The sequence below is a fragment of the Sebastes fasciatus genome, chromosome 1 (genome assembly GCF_043250625.1).
Source record: "Sebastes fasciatus isolate fSebFas1 chromosome 1, fSebFas1.pri, whole genome shotgun sequence".
NCBI lineage: Eukaryota > Metazoa > Chordata > Actinopteri > Perciformes > Sebastidae > Sebastes > Sebastes fasciatus.
In genome coordinates, this window is record NC_133795.1 from 33507949 (window position 1) to 33532771 (window position 24823).

General features: G+C 40.7%; 3 protein-coding genes across 5 annotated transcripts; all 3 read left to right on the forward strand.

Annotated features, from left to right (window-relative positions):
- Positions 1-2: 2 nt before the first annotated feature.
- Positions 3-4687, forward strand: tusc2a (tumor suppressor 2, mitochondrial calcium regulator a). Of its 3 annotated transcripts, none has more exons than XM_074644966.1 (4): positions 3-145; positions 795-1037; positions 3743-3863; positions 3959-4687. In XM_074644966.1, exons 2-4 carry the CDS (start codon positions 889-891, stop codon positions 4022-4024), a joined length of 336 nt encoding a protein of 111 aa, XP_074501067.1. In that variant the 5' UTR covers positions 3-145; positions 795-888; the 3' UTR covers positions 4025-4687. The 3 variants fall into 3 exon arrangements, with proteins under 3 accessions (XP_074501067.1, XP_074501075.1, XP_074501060.1); XM_074644974.1 differs by having other exon boundaries at positions 140-392; XM_074644959.1 differs by having other exon boundaries at positions 140-1037.
- Positions 4688-11320: 6633 nt separating this feature from the next.
- On the forward strand, positions 11321-19493 carry LOC141773087 (hyaluronidase-2-like). Its single transcript, XM_074644773.1, has 4 exons — positions 11321-11756; positions 13366-14338; positions 14867-14956; positions 18415-19493. The coding sequence occupies exons 2-4, from the start codon at positions 13409-13411 to the stop codon at positions 18805-18807; spliced, it is 1413 nt and encodes a 470-aa protein (XP_074500874.1). The 5' UTR covers positions 11321-11756; positions 13366-13408; the 3' UTR covers positions 18808-19493.
- A 535-nt stretch (positions 19494-20028) lies between these two features.
- Positions 20029-23932, forward strand: hyal1 (hyaluronidase 1). The gene is made up of 4 exons (XM_074644784.1): positions 20029-20168; positions 20490-21400; positions 21485-21574; positions 22977-23932. The coding sequence occupies exons 2-4, from the start codon at positions 20492-20494 to the stop codon at positions 23301-23303; spliced, it is 1326 nt and encodes a 441-aa protein (XP_074500885.1). The 5' UTR covers positions 20029-20168; positions 20490-20491; the 3' UTR covers positions 23304-23932.
- Positions 23933-24823: the final 891 nt, after the last annotated feature.

Below are 24823 nucleotides of genomic sequence, written 5' to 3' on the forward strand. Positions count from 1 at the left end.
GTGTTTGCTTTAACAGTCTAGGTACCGCCTGTCTGTCACATACCAGCTGATCACATCGTAAGGGACCATAACAGCTAACGCTAGCTCAACGTAGCCGCTGGTAGAAGTTATGAAAGGACATGGCGTTTTAATCCTGTACGATAAGGTAGGACATTAACCAGGAAACATGTAGTTTAATGATGATCTTGTGTTTGTTTAGGAGACACACTGCTGCCCTGTCTTAGCTAGTTATCGCTTAGCTAGTGTAGCTAACCTGCGTCAGTGGCTAAGGAAGCTAACAGGCTAACTCACCTCAACATGCAGGTACCGTTAGCTCCAGTTAGCTACCTGTTATTAGCCACACTGGCCTCATATCGAGAGGGTGCTTTAACGAGGCATGGACTGTGCTTTAGGTATAACATGAATGTTGTGTTTATGCATTAATATAGCAAATGCACGTGTAACTAATAGGATTGCTTGCGTTTATGGTCAGGTAGCTTAGTTGTATGGCCTGGTGTGTTAGCTTCCTGTTAAGCTAGCATAACGTAACCTAAGAAACCAGTCAGGTTTAGTGAGCTGATGTTGTTATAGTACAGTACAGTACAGTCTCTGAATCAAACTGACTCATTTTACAGCGTCAAATGATCATTCATCACTGTGACAATAGCATTAACTGTGCATTAGATCTAGTGTATTATAGCCTTTCATCAAAGTCTCACAAGTAATCACACAACTAGCTGAACACTAAGCACTAAAGCAGATAAAGTCTGATTGGGAATGTGTGTTTTTTCTTTATGTGCTTTTTTACTTTTCAGATCCTGGCTTTGGTTAGGAACTGAGAGAGCGTCTGGCCTCCAAACCAGATTGAAAGCTTTACCTGGAGACTAACTATGTGTTATCTCTGAGAGAATGGGTGGAAGTGGATCCAAAGCCAAAGGTGTCTGGCCTTTCTCGGGCAGTGGAGCTGGAGGAGATTCAGCCAGTGATGGGAACGAGCAGTCTGTGGCCCGCCTCAAAGGGTCCAGAAGTGCAACACCGTTTGTTTTTACCAGGAGGAGGTAAATAATACATGATTGCAAAACTGGTAACGGTTAGGTTCACTCAAATTACAACATATTTCTTACGTATTCCTAGTGGAGGTAGTTTGGGTTTGAGGTTTTCCATACATCCATTATCTGTTACCGCTTATCCCATTCGGGGGTTGCGAGGGGCTGGAGCCGATACCAGCTGACATTGGGCGAAGGCGGGGAACACCCTGGACGGGTCACCAGACTATCACAGGGCTGACACACATAGAGACAGACAACCATTCAAGCTCACATTCACACCTACGGGCAATTTAGAGTCAACAATTCACCTGCATGTCTTTGGACTGTGGGAGGAAGCCGGAGAAAAACCCGCGCTAACACAAGATATCAATATCTGGGAAATACAATGGAGGTGAACGGCTATGTAATAAAGGCATTTATGCCTCTATTATATAGTTGAAAGTAGAGCTGTCCCGAATACCTTTTTTTGGGTTTCGAAGCTTCGCGACGCAGTGCAGCAGACCGATATGTTCTCTGTTTGTCTCCATCTCCCCCATTTCAATGCCCGAGACAGCGTTGCTGTCGCACTACTGTGCACAAACGCACCTCTTCACACAACAAACGTCGATATCCGTCAGAGAATAACTAATAATAATTAACGTTGAATATGAATAATGCTGTGGGATTATACTTTATTTCATGGGCTATTTGGGGATTTATACATTATTATTACATACTTAAATAAAATAACAAACAAAAACAAAGCATTCGAAAACTGACTTGGAGGTTGATTACCATGGCAACGTTTGAAACTTTGAAGCATTCAGGTCAGCCTTAGTTGAAAGTAGAGAGATGACACAAAGCGAGGGGAGAGAGAGATGGGGAATGACATGCAACAAAGGTCTCAGGGCGGACGAATGGAACCAGGGATGCTGCGATCAATGGTGAACATCCTAACCCCTACAGTAGGCCACCAGGGTGCCCTAAACTAAAATAGTCCCAATGTAAAACTGTCCACAGTGAGGTGTGTGGATTATACTGTTTCAGAGGCGGATCAGTTAAATTTAATAACTTTATTTATCCACAGTGGGGCAATTAAAAAGAGTAGATAGCAGAGCACACACACAGCTCAATAAAATATAGAAAATATTAAATAATACAATAAATAATTAAAATACATAAAAGTTAAATGTGCATAGTAACTAAAAGCGCTACAAGTTGGGAATCTCAAAACCTCACATTAAACTTCGCTGGTTGCCACTGGGGGTAAGTGAGAAATTTACTATAGTGTTTTGAGTGAACTGACCATTAGTGTTGTTATGATACGGAAATTTCCAACTTCGATACAATACTTTGAAAAATATTGATTTCGATACCACAGGGAAAGAATTGACACAACATTGAGGCCATCAAATTCTCCTCCGGGAGATACTGTGGGGGGTGCTGCGGGAGTATGGGGTGAGGGGGTCACTACTCAGGGCCATCCAATCTCTGTACGCCCAAAGCGAGAGCTGTGTTCGGGTTCTCGGCAGTAAGTCGGACTCGTTTCCGGTGGGGGTTGGCCTCCGCCAGGGCTGCGCTTTGTCACCAATCCTGTTTATGATATTCATGGACAGGATATCGAGGCGTAGTCGGGGGGAGGAGGGTTTGCAGTTCGATGTGCTGAGGATCTCATGGCTGCTTTTTGCAGATGATGTGGTCCTGTTGGCATCATCGGTCTGTGACCTCCAGCACTCACTGGATCGGTTCGCAGCCGAGTGTGAAGCGGCCGGGATGAGGATCAGCACCTCTAAATCTGAGGCCATGGTTCTCAGCAGGAAAACAATGGATTGCCTACTCCGGGTAGGGAATGAGTCCTTACCCCAAGTGAAGGAGTTCAAGTACCCCGGGGTCTTGTTCGCGAGTGAGGGGACTATGGAACGTGAGATTGGCCGGAGAATCGTAAAAGCGGGGGCAATATTGCATTCGCTGTACCGCAGCGTTGTGACGAAAAGAGAGCTGAGCCGGAAGGCAAAGCTCTCAATCTACTGGTCAATTTTCGTTCCTACTCTCACCTATGGACATGAGTCATGACCGAAAGAACTACATTACGGGTACAAGCGGCTGAAATGGAGTTTTCTCAGGAGGGTGGCTGGCGTCTCCCTTAGAGATAGGGTGAGAAGCTCAGTCATCCGTGAGGGACTCGGAGTAGAGCCGCTACGCCTTTGTGTTGAAAGGAGCCAGCTGAGGTGGTTCGGGCATCTAGTTAGGATGCCCCCTGGGCGCCTCCCTAGGGAGCTGTTCCAGGCACAACCAGCTGGGAGGAGGCCACGGGGAACACCCAGGACTAGGTGGAGAGATTATATCTCCACACTGGCCTGGAAATGCCTCGGGAACCCCCAGTCAGAGCTGGTTAATGTGGCCCAGGAAAAGGAAGTTTGGGATCCCCTGCTGGAGCTGTTGCCCCTGCGACCCGACCCCGGATAAGTGGTTGAAGATGAGTGAGTGAGTGATAAATAGTAGTGTGTGTGTGTCAACTCTCTGTCGGAGAGAAGAGAGACAGCTGGTACCCACGTATCGATACTGCGGAAAATGAGTATTGAAACAGTTTCAAATATTCAGTATCAATACGTCTCAACACTTCGATATTTTTGACAAAACTACTGACAATATAAGATTCACTTATCTCTGATCTGGTGCAAGTTTCCTTTTCTGACTTGCAGTTTTAGACTGACGGTTACTTGCTGTGTTGGCAGCTCTTTGTACTACGACGAGGACGGTGACCTCGCCCATGAATTCTACGAAGAGACGGTGGTGACAAAAAATGGCAGAAAAAAGTCCAAGTTGAAGAGGATCCAGAAAAATCTGATTCCACAGGTGAGCTGGGCCCAAAGTTTGGCAGCATCCATCTGGTTGAAGGATGTTTCGAACAATTTGTCAATTTTAATATTTATTTTTATTTATTTTTTTAGGGAATGGTGAAGCTTGACCACCCCTGTATACATGTAGATTTCCCCGTCGTCCTCTGTGAGGTGTGAGAAGTTGCACAGGACTGATCTACTATGAAGTGCATCCACAGGTGTACTCTTCTCGGAGCAAAGTCTTGTCCTAGTGTCCAAGCATTCAAGTCAAGACTGGAGCTGTGGTCTGGAGAGAAAAAGGATAAATCAAACTGTCGTATAAAACTGATATATTGAATGAAATGTTATACATTTGAATTCAACTTTGGTCAGATGGTGCCCTGTTCACAAAAAATCCATATTTTGATATTCACAAAAGTAGTGTCGGTACAGGTTGTGTGTCCACTACCCAGCTGATATGTAAGCAGAATACATCAAATGAAGTTGTATTTCTCTTGTGAGTTTCTTTGCAGGGAAAAAACATCCTTGATGTGAAAAGGCTTTAATGGTTTATGCCTTCTGTGAGCCGTAGAGTGAAACTGTATGTGTCTTTATGTGTACATGTGTGCACTTAGGTTTGTTTGAGTGACTGTGTGTGAGAGGGGGACTGAAGATGTAGTTACAGGGTAGGATAATGAAGGATTGTGAAATTTATTGTATATATAGTCATGTTCTGTATTGTCACGTCTGAGTCTGTCTCAGTTACCGGAGCTCAGACCTGCACTAGTGAACATAATGTATTGTAAATAATATCAGATTTCTTAGTTGGAAATACTTGAATAAATGGTTTACTGAGCTGAATATCTTGAGTCAAGGCATTTGTTCTATTATGTTGTTCATGGCCTCCTGTTACCGTTGAGTTGTGTCCAATCACACATAACAATATTTGACTACATGGTTTCATACACATCTTACTTTGGATGTTAACTGATGAAAAGGTGCACATTTAAAGGAATATTTCAACATCCTGGGAAATAAGCATATTTGTTTTCTTGCCGAGAGTTTGATGACATGATTGGTACTCTCGGATTAAACAAACAAGATAGCACGTGGATTAGTGAGATTTAGAGGTGCTGGTAGGTGGATTTAACTTTGAACAGACCCACGCTAGCTGTTTCCCCCTGTTTACAGTCTTTATGCTAAGCTAAGCTAGTCGGCTGTTGGCTCTAGCTTCATATTGAATGCTCAGACATGAGAGTGGTATCAATCTTTGGTAATAAGCAAGTAACCTATTTGAAATTTCTTTGGAATTACTTCCAAATTACCCAAATATTAACCTCAAATTTATCGAAAATTACTTTATTATAAACATTATTTAATAATTATATACTGCTATTTCCCAATAGCTGGTAATTTATTTAATACATTTCCAGGAAAAGAATACAAAGTTAATTGATATGCTTTATTTCCATGTCTGCTGATAAATAAATAATAATTAGCAAATAACTTATTTGAAATTTCTATTAAAACTCCCTGAATCATGACATTAGCTACCAGTTAACATTTGTTGAGACAATAAGTCACACAATGGTGAGATTTGTCCCTGATCAGAAGTGTCTTCTATTAGTTTTATTAGTTTTGGTTTTCCATCTCCGATGAAGAGCAACGCACAGCCGCTTCTCAAGCCTAAAGGCCCTATTTTAATGATTATATGCTATTTTTGCATATAATTATTAAATAATGTTTATAATAAAGTCATTTTCTATACATTTTGAGGTAAATATTGGGGTAATTTGGTAGTAATTACAAAGAAATTCCTAATAGGTCACTTGCTAATTATCACCTAATTACTATGAGATTTGTGGACCTGTAAAATGAAGTGTTACCCTGTATTTTTTATCTAACTCTTGTCAAAAAAGTGAATAAACGTATTTACCAAAATGTAGAACAATTCATTTAAAGGTAAAGTGTGTAGGATTCGGCAGCATCTATTCAATTCAATTTATTTTGATATAGCGTCAAAATCACAACAGAAGTTATCTTGAGACTATTTTCATAGAGAGCAGGTCTAGACCAGACTCTATAATTTAGAGACCCAACAAGATATTCCCCATGAGCATGCGTTGTTATGCGACAGTGGCAAGAAAAAACTCCCCTTTAACGGGTAGAAACCTTGGGCAGAACCAATCTAGTGGTTGCAGATTGCAACTGAGTACCCCTCCGCTCACTCCTCCCTTTACAGGACTGCGGTAACTTGGGCAGTTAAGTGCAAAACTGTGGTAACGCCGCTCGCCTCGCTCAGAGGCCATCCTTACCATAATAACACTACTTTAGGAGCAACGGAAGTCAGGCGGTGGCCGACTTGACGACTTTCTAGCTAGATTTAGGGGCGTTTGGAGCTAGTGCTGCTAGCTACTTTTATTGGAAAAGAGTTGGCAACATCAAGCTCGTTTTTTTTCGGTTGGATAATTTAAAAAAATCTACTCTTGCTAGTTTCTCAAGATCACTGACCCGGCTTTAAAGTTAATATGTATACTTCAGAATCATCAGAAGTGTTTGTAGTAGGCACTCTACAGTCAGAAGTTTTGCACTCTGTGGCTCTCGTTACCGCAGTTTCACAAGCGTGTCGGAGAACTACGATGGCCTTCATGTAGCGGAAAAACATGAAAGTCTCTCTCTAGAGTCAGTGTTTGGTTTGTCTGTTCTGGGCTACTGTAGAAACATGGCGGAGCAACATGGCGGACAGCGTGAAGAGGACCTGCTCCCTATGTAGATTTGAAGGACTCATTTTAAGCTAACAAAAACACAATAATTCTTAGTTTCAGGTGATTATACAATAATGAAAACATAATCATGAATATTATATTCCATTTCTGCTAATAGATCCCCTGAAATGTTACACACTGGTCCTTTAAGTACCAGTCGCCAACGATCCAGAAAGAAACTCGGTGTAATCATTTTAGTTTGCTGGAAGTGAATGGACAAGTTCAGATTCAATCAAGTGGCCACTTTTAAAAAATGTAGTCAGCAATTCCTGCGCTTCCATGACAGCTGGAAGTATAACCCTGATATCTCCAGTCTTATTTTTAGCTTTTTCCTCATTGCCTTCTTGAATTTCGGTCAGCCTTGCTGAGCTGTAAAGCTGCTGTGAGCAACTAAAGCCAGATTTGTATTCATTTTTGCCTATTTATTATGCAAAGATGGAGATAATCCGCAGACATTACTGTGAAATACAGTTAATTTACACTTCAATAACATAGGTATCCCACCTCTAGATGGCGGCAGAAACCTACACCTGTACTAAATGAGTTCCTGTGTGATTATGTTTATTGTGTCATATGCTGTATGTTCACTCTCTTTCCTCTAATGATAATCCTGCGCGGTTAGACTTTCCAAAAAAAGGCTGAAGATGTAATTAAATCTTGTTTGATGGAAATCTTCAAAGACTTAAATCGTGACCGGTTGAGGCTAATGTTGCCAGCTGGCACAGTATCAGACTTTAATAGCAATGTAAACATAATTCGGCATAGTTGACAAATCCCCACAATACATGGGTAGGGCTTCCTCTGCAGTCAGTCCCTGGTGTCTGTAATTGTGTGGAATGTGGTCGGGTGTGTTTTTGGGCCAGAGGTCAGTCACTTTGATGTGCTTCCTCTCCAGTGGTCTTTGATGCTTTGCTAAAAGTCCGGCTTATATAATAAGGATGAGCCCCTTTCTTATAAAGCATACTTGAAAACATAATGAATATGACACTGTATAGCTCTGTTGATCCGTACAATGTGTTCTGTGATGTATACAGTGTGTGTTGTAAAGGGGATAAGTTGTCCATGTGGCTGTGGTTGAGGGAGATAGTCGTTATAAATTACCAGCAGCCTTGAAAAAGAACTAAAACATGCTTTGAATTATAAACAATAAAAGAGATATATTGTTTTCTCTGGGATCACTTAACATGCTGTTTAAAGTAAAACAGCAGGGCTTGTTTTATCTCTATTCACAGTTGGATTATGTTACTGAGGTAGAGCGTGATCATACACTGTATGACAGAGTAACTGAAAAAAAAGCAGTGGTGGAAGAAGTATTCAGATCTTTTACTTTGGTGAATGTATTAATACTACAGTTTAAAAATACTCTGTTACAAGTAAAAGTCCTGCATTCAAAAAGTTTCTTAAGTAAAAGTACAAAAGTATCTGCATCAAAATATACTTAAAGTACCAAAAGTAAGAGAACACATTATGCAGAATAGTATATATTCTATTATTGTATTATAATTATTGATGCATTAATGTGTACATCACTTTAATGATGCAGCTGGTAAAGGTGGAGCTCATTTTAATTACTTTATATACTGCTGGTTAGTAATTTTAATATATTATAACTTATTAGTTTACTATGTATTTTGTATCAATAATCAAAATTTACGTAAATAAAGTTTTAAAATAAATGTAGTAGAGTAAAAAGTACAATATTTCCCTCTGAGATGTAGTGGTGTAGAAGTATGAAGTAACAGAAAATGGAAATACTCAAGTAAAGTTGCAAGTAGCTCAAAATTGTTAAGGATGTACCGAACTGACTTTTTCCTTCCCGATACTTATAGCGATACCTGGGCTTTGGGTATCGGCCGATACCGAGTATCGACCCGATACCAGTGTTTAATTAATAAGATGTATGCCTCACTGTGTGGAAGTGACTGGGATCATTCTTTTATGTGTTAGGAAACATCAGGCTTGACATAAAATTGCTTTGTAAAACAAAATGTAACAAATAAATACATATAAATTAATTTAATTGTTCTTTATTATTAAAATGATAAATCGTACACCAGCGACTTGGAAAATCTTCATAATTAACAGGAATTACAATTAAATTGTGGGCCTTTTTAATACAGCAACAAATTGGTCAAAACTTATACAGAAATTAAAATATCAGTGAATATATATATATAATATATATAAAAACATTAAATTGAGTTGAATAGATTGATCCCATTGTCACCGATATCAGATCCAGTATCGGTGTCACTGCATCCCTAAAAATTGTACTTAAGTACTTGAGTAAATGTACTCAGTTACTTTACACCACTGAAGAAAATAAATAATGCTCTAGGAAATTATACGGTAACATCCTGTGTTTCTAATCTATACATAAATCCACAAGAAAGTAGATGCAACAGAGGCAGTGGAATGTGTATACCGGTATGTCTTTGGGGACTTATGGGACATTTAGGTACTTTTCTGCCATATTTTCATTCATTCACATACAAATTAGTTTTGCTTTTTTATCTTATTTTGGTCAGCAGAATCAAGGCAAATGAGGAAGTAAACATGTATTAAGGTCAAACCCAATTGTTCAAATGAAATTCCTTCCATCCCAGTTTACCAATTCACACGATTCCCCAAATGTATCGCAATGCATTAAGTGTTTGGGATGCAAAGTGAAGGTGGCAGGGCGTGTTTCCAGTTTCCCTGCCATTGTTTTCGCTTCCTGACGGTCCCTGACTTGTGCTGATGTAACGTTCAGGAGGCAGAGGTCAAAGGCAAGCTGAGAGTAGAGGAAAAGCCGAGCCATTCCTTTGTTCCTCTCCCTCCCCTCCTCATTCACATGGGTCGTTCACGCTCTGCATTTTCCTTAAACACACACAGAGAGAGAAACTGATGACATGGTGAGGTGAGTCAGCAAAGCTCGGAAGACAAACAGCGGACACAGGAAAACATCTCACTTCCAGGCCGTAACCTCGCCCCACAATCATGTGCTCTGGGGACCTTCAGCTCACATGTATCTGAACAGAAGAACAAGTCTAGCTTTCACAGGAACACTGTTCTTCAAAACGTTGACAGAAACACTTTTGACAGATTTCCTCTTTCTAATTTACACAGAGTATTAAAACAGGTGGTTGGATCTGGTTAATTATGTGTGAGTGCGTGGCCTGTACCCTTCTCTCCTGTGGCCCTAACCCCTCATGGCTCTGCACCGTCCTATCTGCTGTACTTGGCAAGATGATGGCATGTGGTACTTGGTTACTTCACTGAGCCATTGCCAGTGGCTGTCATCACATGCCTCGGGCAGCAGGGACATCTGCATGCCAGATGCCTCGTGCCCACCGTCTGAAGTGTGCTCGGAGCATTAGTGGAAAAAACACTAAAATCACTTCACTCAAGTAGCAACATGTAAAAAACAACTACATGTAACATGTGACAAAAGCTGTATTCAGAATTTTACTTTTAAATGATCGAAAAAGGACTCCTAATGAATAATTATCTCACACTATCAAGTGACTGATGCATTTAATATATGTAAGTATTTTAATGTTGTAGACAGTGGTGTAAGCAAGAACATTCATTCAAGTGGACATTTTATGGTACTTTATACTTGAACCTTACTATGTTTCAAAGGCATATTGTACTTTTTACTTTCCTCTTCATCTTCATCTTCCAAAAGTTCTCTCTCTTCTAAAATCATTTCTAAAGCCCTCTGCGCAGAGAGTCTTTTCGCCATCTTGATCGATTGCGATAAGGAGCCACACAGCCAATTTGCAGCTGGGATATAGTGTGAGAAAATATAGACTAGTACCCGCAAGACGGAGGGTAAAATGTGCGGGAATGTGGGAGCAAACAAGTGTCGGTGCTTGAAATGTAACAACCTCATCCGGGAACAGCAGGAGCAGAAAGACAAATACACACACACACACACACACACACACACACACACACTTACAGTAGGTCCAGGTCAGAGGATGACAGAGTATAGGTACTGTACACAGCACCTACAATTTCCACACATTTATCTCCCTCGGGAGTCCAGAGGACCCGAACATCACATATGTAATATAATTGTGTAGGGGGATGTACAGTGTGCAGTCATTGAAAAATGTGTTCTTTTATATGTTCTTCATAGAAAATGAGCCAAGGCCAATGAGTCTGAGGTTGAAAAAATAATGAATCACATCATTTTTCTTTTAGTAAACATTGAAAACGGGCCCCACAGACCCCAAACACCACACACAGGTTAAATCATATTTTTCCAATTCCACCCACTGCAGCTTTAACTTTTAAGTTTAATGAACTTGTTCCTGCTTCTGATACCTTAAACTAAATTGTTGAATTGTGCAGGTTGAAAGGTGTACAATAACTTTTTTTTAAATCATATTATTATAAGCAATGGGATCCTACATGAACACACACTCTGCAAAATGTAGAACAATTATTTCATATGAAAGCAAGTTTTTCAAGTGGACCAAAATACACCTCATCATATTTTACAGTAAAGTTTTCACACCATTTCTAAATGTCATAGTACTCATAAGCTGTATATGTGATTGTAATGTAGCTGAAAGGTCACAGGAACACAGTGGTCATTTGTGGGCCTGCTCTTATTTTTAGGGATGTGGCTTCTGGCCCGCTGTGACCTTCTCTCAGTCTTGACATTGCTCCTTTTACAGTGTATCTGTTTCACTAACTTCTTGGGCTGATTCATTCCGCGCTGTTCAGCTCAAATAAAAAATAATTGAACCAAAGCGGAGGTTTCCTAGACTTATCCCTGAGGTTGTGTGCAGAGTTTAGGTGAAGAATCACGTCGCTGTAACACGTTACAGGCTGACGGAGGAGTTAGGATGTCCGGTTTAGTCCGCCGCTCCCCCCCTTTTCCCCGAGCTGAATGGAACATCCTGAAAGTGGTTTGGCTCGTTGGGACTAGAGAGTTGCAGCTGACAACATCGCAGGGGGCAACTTCTCTCCTCTGCTCTGGACCTGGACACACCGACAGATAGAGGACTCGGACCAGATACACATGCAAAGTCACCCTGTCGTCCTTTTATTACTCAGAGGAGATGCTCTTTTTTAATTTTTCCCACTTTGTTTTGAAGCAACAGTAAAGAACTCGTCTTGAAGTAGCAGCTCCTGGTTGTTGGGTATGCTTCCTCAGTCTGCCAGTAAAGGTGAGTTAAAGTTAAAGTTTGTGCAGCTGCAGCTGCTCTGAGACTGATTAACTGTTGCCTTGACGTCACTCATTGTTAATAAACTGTTATTTAATTAAAGCCAGTTTATGGTAACTACAACAGAAAAGGGTTGGGAGAGCACTGAGAGTCTGCACATAAAACTAAGGATCCCTAAATAATAAAATAAATAAATAATAATAATAAAGATGAAAACTAGCTAGATTTGTGTTTTTCCTCATTATTTAGCTATACTGTGTTTGTAGCATTTATCATTCAATTGTGCAATACAGTAAAACGTCACTGTATTGTCAGGCTCTGAATGTAAAAGCATTACTCATAACTCTGGATTAAAGCAGCAGTGGGTAGAAATGGAGCAAATGTGATTTAAAAAAAGTTATTTTTATAAAATGGTCACATCCTTCATTAACACATAAAAACAGACTTTATCATGAATTACCTATATCCTTCAGGAATACACAATACATTAAGTGTTTCATCTTGGGGAACATTATATCATTTCAAAGACTTAAAGCTGCAGTGGGTAGAATTAGAAACAAATATGATTAAAGTCATTTTTATAAAAAAAATATTTGTATAAAACGGTCACTTTATCCTGACAGTATAGTGCATAAGCCAGGTAATCTGAAAAAAATCATTTGCCTTCGTGTCCTCCGATGCTCCTAATGGCATCTGTAAGAATTCACAGACCGGAGGAAAACAACCAATCAGAGCCGAGCTGGAGTCTGTCGTCTCTGAGCTGGCTGTCAATCACTCACAAACTCCGATCAAACGGTTAAACTAGGCAGCGCTGATCAAATATGAATCAATATTCTGTTACTGTAATGACTATTTCTCTCCTCAAATGTTTTCAGAAACATCTTGTAGTGTACTGTTTAGCTGTAAAATGAGAAAGTTTGTGACCCGGCAGCCATGTTGAGATTAGCTGAGAAAATACCAAGCACCGCCCACAAGTCGGAGCACACTTTCTCATCACGAATGGGGTATTTATTGATGTATTTTATATCGTAGAACAAAACGTTAAAATCTCTTCAGCTTGTGTTAACCACAACCTTTATTTCAGGCATCAAACTAAAAACACATTAAAAAAAACCATTGACTTCCAGACGGGGGAACCGAAAGTGCTATAATGCTAACTTATTTGCGGGTTTTGTGACTCATTCCTGCAGCTCTCTATAATCGTGAAAATAAGTTCTTCCCCTTTTTTTCTGGGGACCCCCTGGAACCCCCTTTAAGGACCCCTGGGGGTCCCCAGACCCCACTTTGAAACCCACTGGACTAATACACTGGGAATTGTCACTTATTAGAAAAGTAGCCTAAACACATTTCAATTGTCTCTGTGGATTGAAGAGAGTAACGGTGACTTTATGTCAGTTCACATAACAGAAAGGTTTTCTGCACACATAACTGAGATGTTTTCAATAAAGAAACACCAAAAAGACCTAGAGGTTGTTGCCGTTTTTATCTCCCATTTTAGTTTCTGATTGTAGCCTTGATTTTCTCTAAAAGGAAGGAAGTGAAGGAATGTACTGGGGACTAATTTGAAAAGTATACAGAAAAACTAAATTTCAATCTCCCCTGTGACTTGCAGAGCAGAGAGTGACAGTCCTGTCTGTCCATTCCCATCTGAAGACATGTTGTACTGGACTCTGCCTGACTGGAAAGTACTGCTGCTGACTGTGCTGCTCTGGGACCGCCTCTGTGCTCTGGGACTGAAACCCACGAGATGGCCACTGTATTCACAAAAACCTCTGGTCCTCGCCTGGAATGCCCCGACTGAGGACTGTGCCCCGCGGCACGGTATTCGCTTTCAGCTGGACCATTTCCAGATCGTGGCCTCACCCACTGAGGGCTTTGTTAGGCAGAACCTCACCATCTTCTACAAGGACCGCTTGGGCTTGTACCCCTCCTTTAAGCCAGATGAAACGGCGGTGAACGGGGGGCTGCCGCAGGTGGCCAGTCTAACGCAGCACCTGGAGAAGATGCCGGAGGGGGTTCAGAAGTATATACGGGACACGGGGGCTAAGGGTCTGGCGGTTATCGACTGGGAGGAGTGGCGCCCGCTCTGGATACGTAACTGGGAAACCAAAGATGTTTACCGCAGACATTCTCGTGAGCTGGTGCGTCAGAAGAACCCGACGTGGCCTCCGGAGCAGGTAGGAAAAGTGGCCCAGCAGGAGTTTGAGATGTCTGCCAGGAAGTTCATGCTGGAGACGCTGAGGCATGCCAAGAACCTGAGGCCCAATCAGCTGTGGGGTTTCTACCTGTTCCCTGACTGCTACAACCACGACTACAGACGCACTCTGGAGAACTACACAGGCCGCTGTCCCGATGTGGAGGTGGCCCGCAACGAGCAGCTGAAATGGTTGTGGACTGAGAGCACGGCACTCTTCCCCTCCATCTACATGGCCACCGTACTGCGTTCGTCAGACTCTGGACGGCAGTTTGTGCGGAACCGGGTGAAGGAGGGGATGCGTTTGGCATCGTCAGGCGACGGGTTGGCACGTCCTGTCTTTGTGTACACCCGGCCCACGTACACCAACTCCCTGGAACAGCTGACCGAGGTGACGCTCTAACTTTAGAAACACTGCCGGTCCTGAATTTGGTTTCTCTTCCTGAAACCTTTTTTTTTTTCCTTTCCCATTCTGGTGAGGTTTAAAATGACTATAATGTGCTGCTGTCCAGGATCAGTCATGTATGATAATACACAGTTAGGAAGGATATTGTTCCAAGATTAGCTCTCAGTCACAATGTAGCTGTAACACTCAGGACTCTCTCTGATCAGTGTGTGGAGCTACAGCTCTGCTTTTCCTTATCGGCAGCCACAGTCTTTTCCTGTTCTGGTAGCTGACAGACACCCCAATACCTCCCGTGTATGTGGAGTTGGCAGGATGGGTGTTGGTCGAGTTGAAAATCTTGCTAACACCCTATAGACTGTTTCCTCATGGGAGAATGAACATATAAGAACTGGTGCTGCACTTCACGTACAGTAGCAACATGTTGACCCCTGATACTGAACCGTGTATTTTTCCTGTGCAGTCTTAGAAATGTAAAAGGTTAAATGTGATAACGTGCTATGTCGTCTTTTACAGACTGACCTCGTCTCCACCATCGGGGAGAGCGTGGCTCTGGGAGCAGCTGGAATCATTATGTGGGGAGACGCAGCTTATGCAAGCAGCAGAGTAAGCATCCACACGCTAATTATAAAAGACGTTAATCACTCCGACACTACTTATACATTCAACCATATTATCTTGTCAGTCATGTGTGCAGTCATTCGATAACTAACAATTACTCCTCAGGGCTCCAGTTCAAAGTTAGTGGCATGAGTCACATGGACTTGTGACTCTTGGAACTGTCTTCAGATACACAGGAGATGTCTTTGTTTTTTTCAGTCACAGTTAGGCTGCTAGGTAATCTTAAAGGGGACGTAACATGCTTATTTTCATGTTCATATTTGTATTTGGGTTTCTACTAGAACACGTTTACATGCTTTAATGTTCAAAAACACTTCCTCACACTGTCTGTCTGAATATACCTGTATTCACCCTCTGTCTGAAACGCTCCGTTTCAGCTCCTCTCTCTTTAAGACCCCTTCCTGTAAAAGCTCTGATTGGCTTGAGAGAAAAATGGTGCACCTTTGCAAAGGTAGTTCTCAAGCTGTGGGCGATATCAGTCATTCCCAAAGACTGGGTCAGGACCCCCAGATTTTATTAGAGTTGGCAAATAAATTTGCAGAATTTCTTCCATAGTCTTTAACATTTATATATTCAGTAAACCTTTGAGCCACGTGAGGGAGCCTGAATGTTCGTATTATTCAGATAATTGTAGTCCACTTATAACATTGAATCTAATATGAAAGGATAGCGCACATTCTGTTTGTTTTACTGATGACAGGAAAAAAACAACAACCTCTTAACTCCGCCTAAATGTGTTTATTTGGTCTCATTTATAAAGTCTTTAACGTGTATATATTTTCAATAACAAGTGCATAAAATGAAGTAGTGATTATCAATGTCTTAGAAATGACTGGTTTACTTATTCAAGATAATATAAGGTGATGCAGAAATGGCAGTAAAAATGTGTAGGACCTAGGGAGGGGCAATATATTGATATTATATCGATGATATCGTGATATGAGGCTAGATATTGTCTTTTTGATATCGTAATATGGCAAGTAGGTAAGTATTGTCTTCTCCTGGTTTTAAACGCTGCATTGCATTTAAGTGATGTAATTTTCTGAACTTACCAGACTGTCCTAGCTGTTCTATTAATTGCCTTTACCCACCATTATAGCCACATTACTGATGATTATTTACTAAAAATATAAAAGCACCAATAGTCAACCCTACAATATCATTGTGACATTGAGGTATTTGGTAAAAAATATTATGATATTTGATTTTCTCCATATCGCCCAGCCCTAGCAGGAATGTTAATTTACACAAGAATTAGATCTTCTCAGGATTTATAGATGAGACCTATTGTGAATTGGGTCACGATGGTTTGTAATTTTTTTAAAAATGGGTCCCCAGAAAAAAAAGTTTGGGAAACACTGTTCTAATGAGCGTACATGTGACATAGGAAGGGGAGCCAAATCTGAATGGCTTATTGAATCACATGTTTTCTGATCTAGGCAGCCCACAAAAAAACTGACTGGGTTGTCTTATTTCACAGTTTGTGGGTTGGTAGGCACTCCAGTTACCCAAATGTATGAACACAAGCACTGAAAAAGTTAATTTTTCATGACATGTCCCCTTTAAAATTAGCCATGAACAGTGTTTGTTCCCAGTTATGAAAGACCAGTTTTTTGCAGCAGAGCTCACATTCACTCAAACTGAAGGAAAATGAGAGAAAATCGTGGTTTTGGTTGATTTGCCTGAATACACGTGGTCCATACTTAAGTCTTTAAATAGCTGTAAGAATCACCCACAGTAAATGACCACACACTTCTTAAGCTGTGCAGGATGGACAGGCATTAATTAATCTACTCTGTTCTACTTTCATGTTGACAAACGTGTTACGTTTAGCGGCAGTGATTCACCAGGGTCATCCTCTTCTTTTGATATTATGAATATATACATTTTACATCCATCTTATTGGTTTTTTTTGGGAGTAAGAGTAATAAATAGAATATATACAGCATATTATAGACATTCACTCATACGGACGGGATTCCAGTGAAAATGCACTGTATTCTTGCTTGTCTTTATTTTTAATTAATCAGCACATCCTACACTGGGTGTGATCAGGTGCCATGTAGTTGAAATGTGTTGTTTAGATTTGAGATCTTGTTTTTATTCATGAATGTAGTCTTTGCATCACTTCTAGAAAAGACAGTTTTCTCCTGATTCAACACAGTTACACGTCCCATTTAATAGAACTGGATGTGTAGCTCACAAGAAAGGAAAACTCTATTAAGTACATTATAACAATATTTTTTACAGATAACGGCGTACTCAAGTATTTTAATTACTTTAATTTATATGATGCATTGCTACCCAACAGTATATAAAATGGTTAAAACTCCAGTCAGCCTCTTACAACATTAAAATACTGCTTACACATTAATCAATCACAAACAATAATGCCATAATATAACTATTTTGCACAGTGAGTACTTTTACTTTTGATACTTTAGACAGAAATGGAATATAATATTAAGTATGTTTTCTTTAGTGTATAATCACCTAAAAATAAGTGTTTTTCATTACCTTAGAATGAGCCGTGTATATCTACATACGGAGTAGGTCCTCTTCATGGACCTGGCCACCATGTTTCTACAGCTTAGAACGGACAAACCAAACACTGGCTCTACATAGGGACATTTGCGTTTTCACTAGGGCTGTCAATCAATTAAAATATTTAATTGCAATTAATCACATGATTGTCTATAATTAATCGTAATTAATCACAAATTAATCGCGCATTTCTTTATCTGTTCAAAATGCACCTTAAAGGGAGATTTGTCAAGTGTTTTTATCGCCAAAATTTAGCTTAAGTTTGGAGTGTTATTTGCCCTCGCAACAAGCTAGTCGGACATGGTTGTTACCAATGGATTCCTTAGGTTTTCAAGTTTCATATGATACCAGCATCTTAACTCTAGACTTCACCTTAAAACTGAGCCCGCTACAACCTCCAAAATATCGATTGCGTTAAAGAAATTAGTGGCTTTAAAACTAATTTGCGTTAACGCGTTATTGCTTTAACTTTGACAGCTCTAGTTTTCACGTTTTTGCGTCAGTCACTGTAGTTCTCCTACACGCTTGGCACACGGGAGAAATTTCAGTTGGTTGCAATCTGCAACCTCACCACCAGATGCCGCCCCATCCTACATAATGCACCTTTTTAAGTAACAATTAATGCAGTAAATTGTACTTGTAACAGAGTATGTGTAAGTATATACTGGTATTACTACTTTCACCTAAGTTAAGCATCTGAATACTTTTTCCACCACTGAATGTAACACAGAAAGCTGTTAAAGTACTTAAAAAGTCTCAACCCTGACCCTCACACCCATGGTTAACATAGTTAAAACACATGCAGGTTTGGCGTTAAAGGCCCGGCAATGCCGACTTGACTTATTGTGACTTTTGACCCCAGTGAGTGATGACTGTGATTTTCTGTTTGTCCTCTCCAGAACAGCTGCTCCGACCTGGACGCCTATCTGCGGGGTGCGCTGAATCAATACCTCCTCAACGTCTCCACGGCAGCAGAGCTATGCAGCCAGACCTTGTGTGCTTCTCACGGCCGCTGTCTGCGCAAAAACTCCGACAGCGATGTTTACTTGCATCTGAACCCCCTCAGCCACACTATCATCACGCAGAGCGGCAAGCCGACGGTCATCGGCGGGCTTGGCGAAGAAGAGAAGAAGAGTTTTCAAACCCAGTTTCAGTGCCAGTGTTACAGCGGCTACCAGGGAGACGGCTGCGATCAGACTGACCCTCTACACCAAAGAGGGACGGCATCTCAAATCACAGCGTCAGCACTGCAATGTGTGATCTTATTGATTGTCTCTCTGCTCCTCTGTTAATACACACCATAAATACTGTAGACATGGCTGCATTTTATATGTCTAAATACTGGAGCATACGAGAGGACGAGGTGGGGATTTTTAGGAGTGATGAGTGTCATTTTTATTTCTTTAAATTGCTGTAAAATATGGATGACACAAAGTGAAGTTGTATAAGAAACACTGTGGAGATTTGATTGGAACTTTCTTTAAACAATGGAGGACTCGCTGGAAGTGACCTTGTTTACATTTTGCTCTCAGTTTCCTCTCGGTCACTGTTTTCCCCAAGGTGTCAACTTCCATATTTTTCATAGAGAGGACGTTTTTTGGAGGAAATGTGATGATGTATGTCAGTAGGAATTGATGCACTTAAATCTGGAAACAGCACAATATATCTGAAGTGCCTGATCTCTTTTTTCAACATGACCTCTCTCTAACATCTGATGTTTTTTCTGGAGGCAATTACAGTATTACTATTTATTTGAATGTATTTTTAGGTGTTTTATATGATATTTTCTTATTTTTGTGTCCAAAACATGACTACTAGTTTTCTCTTAAGAACAGTATTTTCTGTATTTCAGCAGCTGTTTTACATCAGAAGCACAAACAATGTAAAAAGCAAATTTCTGACACTTACATATCCGCCTCTCTTTGTGCTGTTTTCTCAAATTTGACTTTTGTCTAAGTAAATAAACTTCTTTCTTAAAGTCCTTGTGTAATTTTCCTTTTAAGATTTACAATAAAGAGGGGAGAGTAAACTTTAGTTTTCAGATAATCGAGGTATGATTCTGCTGTTTGCAGTCATTAAAAGACAAACTTCCGGTGGAAAAACATGTCCTCATTGTCCACTAAGGGGAGGCAAAGCCAGCTGGTCTTCAGGGAGGGACACATCTTGCAGGCTGCTGCCTCATACCCCCTCCTCTCCTCATGTAATTGTAGGGTGCCGTTAAGCCAAGAGTTATTTTTACTACTTTTAAGAGTTGAGCAAGGCATACATTTAAATTGGCAGGAGGAAGACTTCATTATGGCTTGACAGACATTTAGAGTAGACTGTTTTTCCAGCTCAAATCTCTTCAATAAACTATTTATTTTCAATCATAGATACTCTTTTATTGAGACAAAATGAAAATTGTTTAGTCAGACAGAATAATGGGATGAGGTTTTTAGTGTGCCTGTGACTTTAAATCTGCTCCTGAAACAAACTGCATGTCTCGCTTCTGATTGGTTGTTTGAAAACATTTGCACACTTCTGATTGGTTGTTAGAAATCCATCTGATTTTGTTCCTTCCTTGTTTTTCATATTGTGTCATTCAGATCATGAGACTGCTGGTTGCTCCAGACCACACAGTACAAACCAAAATCCTCATCTACTTCTTAAACAGGTAAGTTACTGTTAGTCATTTAGTCACACTATATTACATTATAGTCTATTATTACTTTAGTCCCATAGAGCTACAACACAACAACATGTGTGGTTATCTGGGAAACATGCAGGATTATTAGACGGGAAAAGGAAGGAAGGAACATGTTTGGTCAAAAGTTGAAATTCGTGCTGCCTTATACAGAATCTGAAATTGAAAAAAAAAACTAATTTGCTTTGAATTTTGATCTTTCAAACACCAGTTTCCTCACAACATTTAAAAAAAAATGTTTGAAGATACCAATCTTGCAATATCCTGTCGCTGTCGTTTCCTTCTTTGCAGGCATGAGGTCCTTTCATCATGAGCTGCTGCTTTTCTTAAACCTGATCAGCCTCATACCAGGGCTGCAGTCGGCAACCTCATCTTTCTCCCAGGTGCCTTTCCTCACCGTGTGGAACGCCCCTACTGCCAGCTGTCTCTCTCAATATGGCGTGGACCTCGACTTGGGCACGTTCAGCATCGTCCAGAACCAGAACCAGACCTTCATGGGTGAGAACATAACCATCTTTTACTCTGAAAAGCTCGGCTTATATCCCAGGTACTCCGCCCAAGCGGAGGCTATCAATGGTGGGGTGCCGCAGAACGCCAGTCTCGATGAACACCTCAAAGTGGCCTCTGAAGATATCCGCACATACATCCCTGATAAGGATTTCCAGGGCCTGGCTGTGGTGGACTGGGAGAGCTGGAGACCTGTGTGGGAGAGAAACTGGGAGAGTAAGAAGGTGTACTGGGAGGGGTCGAGAGCACTGGTGAAGTCCAAGCATCCAGACTGGAGCCCTGCGCAGGTGGACGCTGCAGCACGGGTGGATTTTGAGGTTGCTGGGAGGAAGTTCATGGAGAAAACACTCAAACTGGGGCAACAGATGAGACCAAATGGGCTCTGGGGTTATTATGGTTTTCCCAACTGCTACAACTACTACAACAGCAAAAGCACAAACTACACAGGGGAGTGTCCGCCCGTAGAGCTGAAGAGGAACGACGAGCTGCAGTGGTTGTGGAACGTCTCCTCTGCTCTTTATCCGGACATCTACCTCAGCCTGGAGCTGCGAGACCTCCACAAAGAGGTGCTCCTCTACTCCCATCACCGCATCCTGGAGGCCATGAGAGCAGGAGGTCAGCTGACTCCATCAACACTGCCCGTGTTCCCCTACGCTCGCATCGTCTACACGTACACGTTGGATTTCCTCTCCCAGGCAAGTAGCAGATATATTTGAACTCCATGCACGTTTGGGATTGTCATGATTTGGTCTGAATGTTCTTGTTTTTTCCTCCTGCAGGAGCACCTGGTCTACACCGTCGGAGAGACTGCTGCTTTAGGATCTGCAGGAGTGGTGCTGTGGGGCGACCATGCCTTCTCCAAATCTCAGGTACAGTAACTGACCTACACGTTTTGTGTTTGTGCTCGTTCATATTTCTCTTGTAAATCTCTTTATGGATGTAGAGTCTTTTGTAAAAACTGTTCTGAAAGATGATGGGGATGTGGTTTTGTTTACTTGGTGTCTATGGTGATTTAGTAGTCACACGACTGATGAATGAGGAAGCCTTAAAAAACCTCAGACACCACCCTGATGATTGCAAGATAGCAAAAAAACATGATGTAAGCATAGTGCTGGGTGTACTAGAGAAGAGCTGTGCGACCCATTTTAATTTTGATGGTGTGTGCGTTCTTACAGTTAGACAATTTAAAAAGAAGAACAGCAACTTGTTGCCTTCTTTGAACTTTATTGTACCAATATATGTTTTGGAGATTTACCTCCTTCCTCAGATATTGTTTTAAAACTGTTTCTTTGAAACTTCTTAAATAGAGTGCTCCAGGGATGACATATTTTTGTAGGCCAACCAGGAAGTTAGCATCGCCCTGGTTCCCTCGACAAAAAGCCAATGGGATTGTTCCATCGGGTTTTGGATTATTGCAGAAAATAAACTCTGTGGCAAACACACGTTTATGATACTTACACGTTCTGTTCAGCAAGATAATCTCCACAAATGAACACCACTTTGTGATTTTTGAAGTGTGAATGCAATCGCCAGAAATAAAAAGCTAACGTTAGGCTATAAAGGAACTACACCACGGTCACATGACTTGAGTAGTGTTCGCCGTGATGACGTCTAGTAGTCTCATTTAGCTACTTGTTAGCAACCGCCTTTTTTAAGACATATAAAAGCTTCAAAATTCACGAGTGTAGTATTTACTGACGTATTTTATGTCGTAGAAAAAAAAGGTTAAAATCTCTTAAGCTTGTGTTAACCACAGAACTTATTTCAGGCATCTAACTCAAAACCCATTGACTTCCAGACCAGGGGAACCAGAAGTGCTAAAATGCTAACTCATTTCTGGATTTTAAGACTCATTCCTGCAGCTCTCTATTGTGTTGTTGCTTTCTTGTTCCTAAGTTCATGTCTTTGAAAATGTTCTTAGAAAACAAACAAACAAACATCTGGCATTATTCTGTATCTCTTTTATTGACATCAAATCCTATCCCGTGGGCACTCCTACTGAATACAGACACCTTTAAACACGGATCACAAATATATAGCTTCTTTTTTTAAAGGCTAAATAATCTCCTAAAACATGCTGTGATGTAAATGATATCTCACCGACTGGAAAATTTGTCTTTTTTTACATAAGATATCGCAAATATTGAGCATCGTGATATTATGTTTTGTGATACTGTATCGATTTTCAAAGAGGTGTTGTTGACTTTTTGTCATTAAGACAGAGGTGTGTAAATGTTTTATTGGTGAGCCTTGTTTCTTTCCTTCTTTTAGGCCACCTGTGATGCGGTCAAATCCTTCATCGACGAGACTCTGGGTCCTTACCTGGTGAACGTAACGGCGGCGGCCACTCTCTGCAGCCAGACCATGTGTTCCTCTCAGGGAAGATGCCAGAGGAAGAACCTCAACTCCAGGGCCTACCTCCACCTGGACCCGGCCGTGTGGAAGGTGGTGTCTGAGAATAAACCAAAGGGAGGGAACAACTACATAGTTTTAGGACGAATAAGAACACACGAGGTAACGTTCATGAAGTCTGAGTTTCAGTGCAAGTGTTATCCAGGGTGGGGCGGGGAGAGCTGCTCCAAACCAGCTCAGGGATAAAAGACTTTTCTTGATGGAGGTGATTCAAGGACAGTAAAATCTGTAAAAAGGGTGAAAATGAACCACTCCAGAGGCAAACCGGGGCTCCTGTGAAGTTAACTTTTTTAATTTTTTCTTGAATTATATGGGAGATAATGTGAAATAAATCCCCATTTAACAATTAAGTCGACAATTTTTTTTACATTCCAGCGATGTGTTACAATAATGTGTTGTTTAATGACATAAAATGTGTCAAATATTTTTTCCATCATCTTTTACCACTCAGAAATATGTCCTGTTTATTGTTTCTTCACTTGGATTACGTTTAACATGCGTACGTACGAGCAGGCTTTTGGGACAACTTAGTGTGATGTGGAAACTGGAAGCCTCCAGTACACAAACACTGAGAGTGGACTTTACAGTGAAGTAGGAGACATCTTGTGTCCAGCAGCTACATTTTGAAATTAACAATATATGCATATTCATAAACTCTGGATTTTTTGTTTTCAATGAGGGAGAATGAGTAGATGTAATTTTAAGATTTTTTCTTAAAGTAGTAAATTGAACTTTTCTTTATCTTTTAAATCATGTTAGACACAAATTAGTACTTAGTAACTTGAAGTAATAAAGAGCATTTTTCAGTCTTAAAACATGTCTTTAATCTTAATTATGTTGGGATTACGGGTGTCACGATTATACCGGTATTTACGATAACCGTGATATTCAGAAATTTAAATATTGCTTTCTGTTAATAATACACATAACATAATATTGTGTAAATAATCCTTGCATCCACTGCATGGACTTCTCGCTGGTCTCATTTGAAGTTGCAGGAGGGAGGAATGTTTTTTTTTGGGGAGGGAGGGGGGGGGGGGGGGACGACGACGACAGGATCTTGTGACTTCCTGAGTAGGAGGACGAGCTGCATCACTCTTCACCACGACCTGCAGACTGATCCCAGTCCTGATCTGAGTGAGTGTCTGCTGACAGAGACAGGGAGGCGGGTTACCAAAGGTGCCTCCAGACTTCAGACATTACTCCTGGTTTGACTCCACCTTTTACTTATCTACACTTTTTTATGTTTTCAGTGTTCACCGCTTTGACCTCAGTGGGGCTTCAATAAACAATTGAAACACTTGAAAACTCACTTTAAAAAAAAATAACCTTTTAAATCAAATATTTCGAAATTACTTTTAAAAGTGTTTTATTTGATGGGGAATTAAACTAATGTATCTCATTGAAAGCATCATAATGATGTGGCTGAGGTTTTCCAATGAAAATGGACGACAAAGAATCACTGAAGTTTGTTAACTTCAAAAGTTGTGATCCCAATATTAACTATTTGATTATTATTGTGTCATGCATAAATAATATGCCCAGCCCAAACACCATTATTTAGAAAATAAAGAAAAGACAAAGGCAGAAACCAGTTTAGCAGCATAAATTACTAATAATACTAAACAAATAAACCATACTGACGTTTTTTCCAAGCTATAGTATAGCCATTCCATTCTGTCATCATCCGAGCACCAAAACATTTC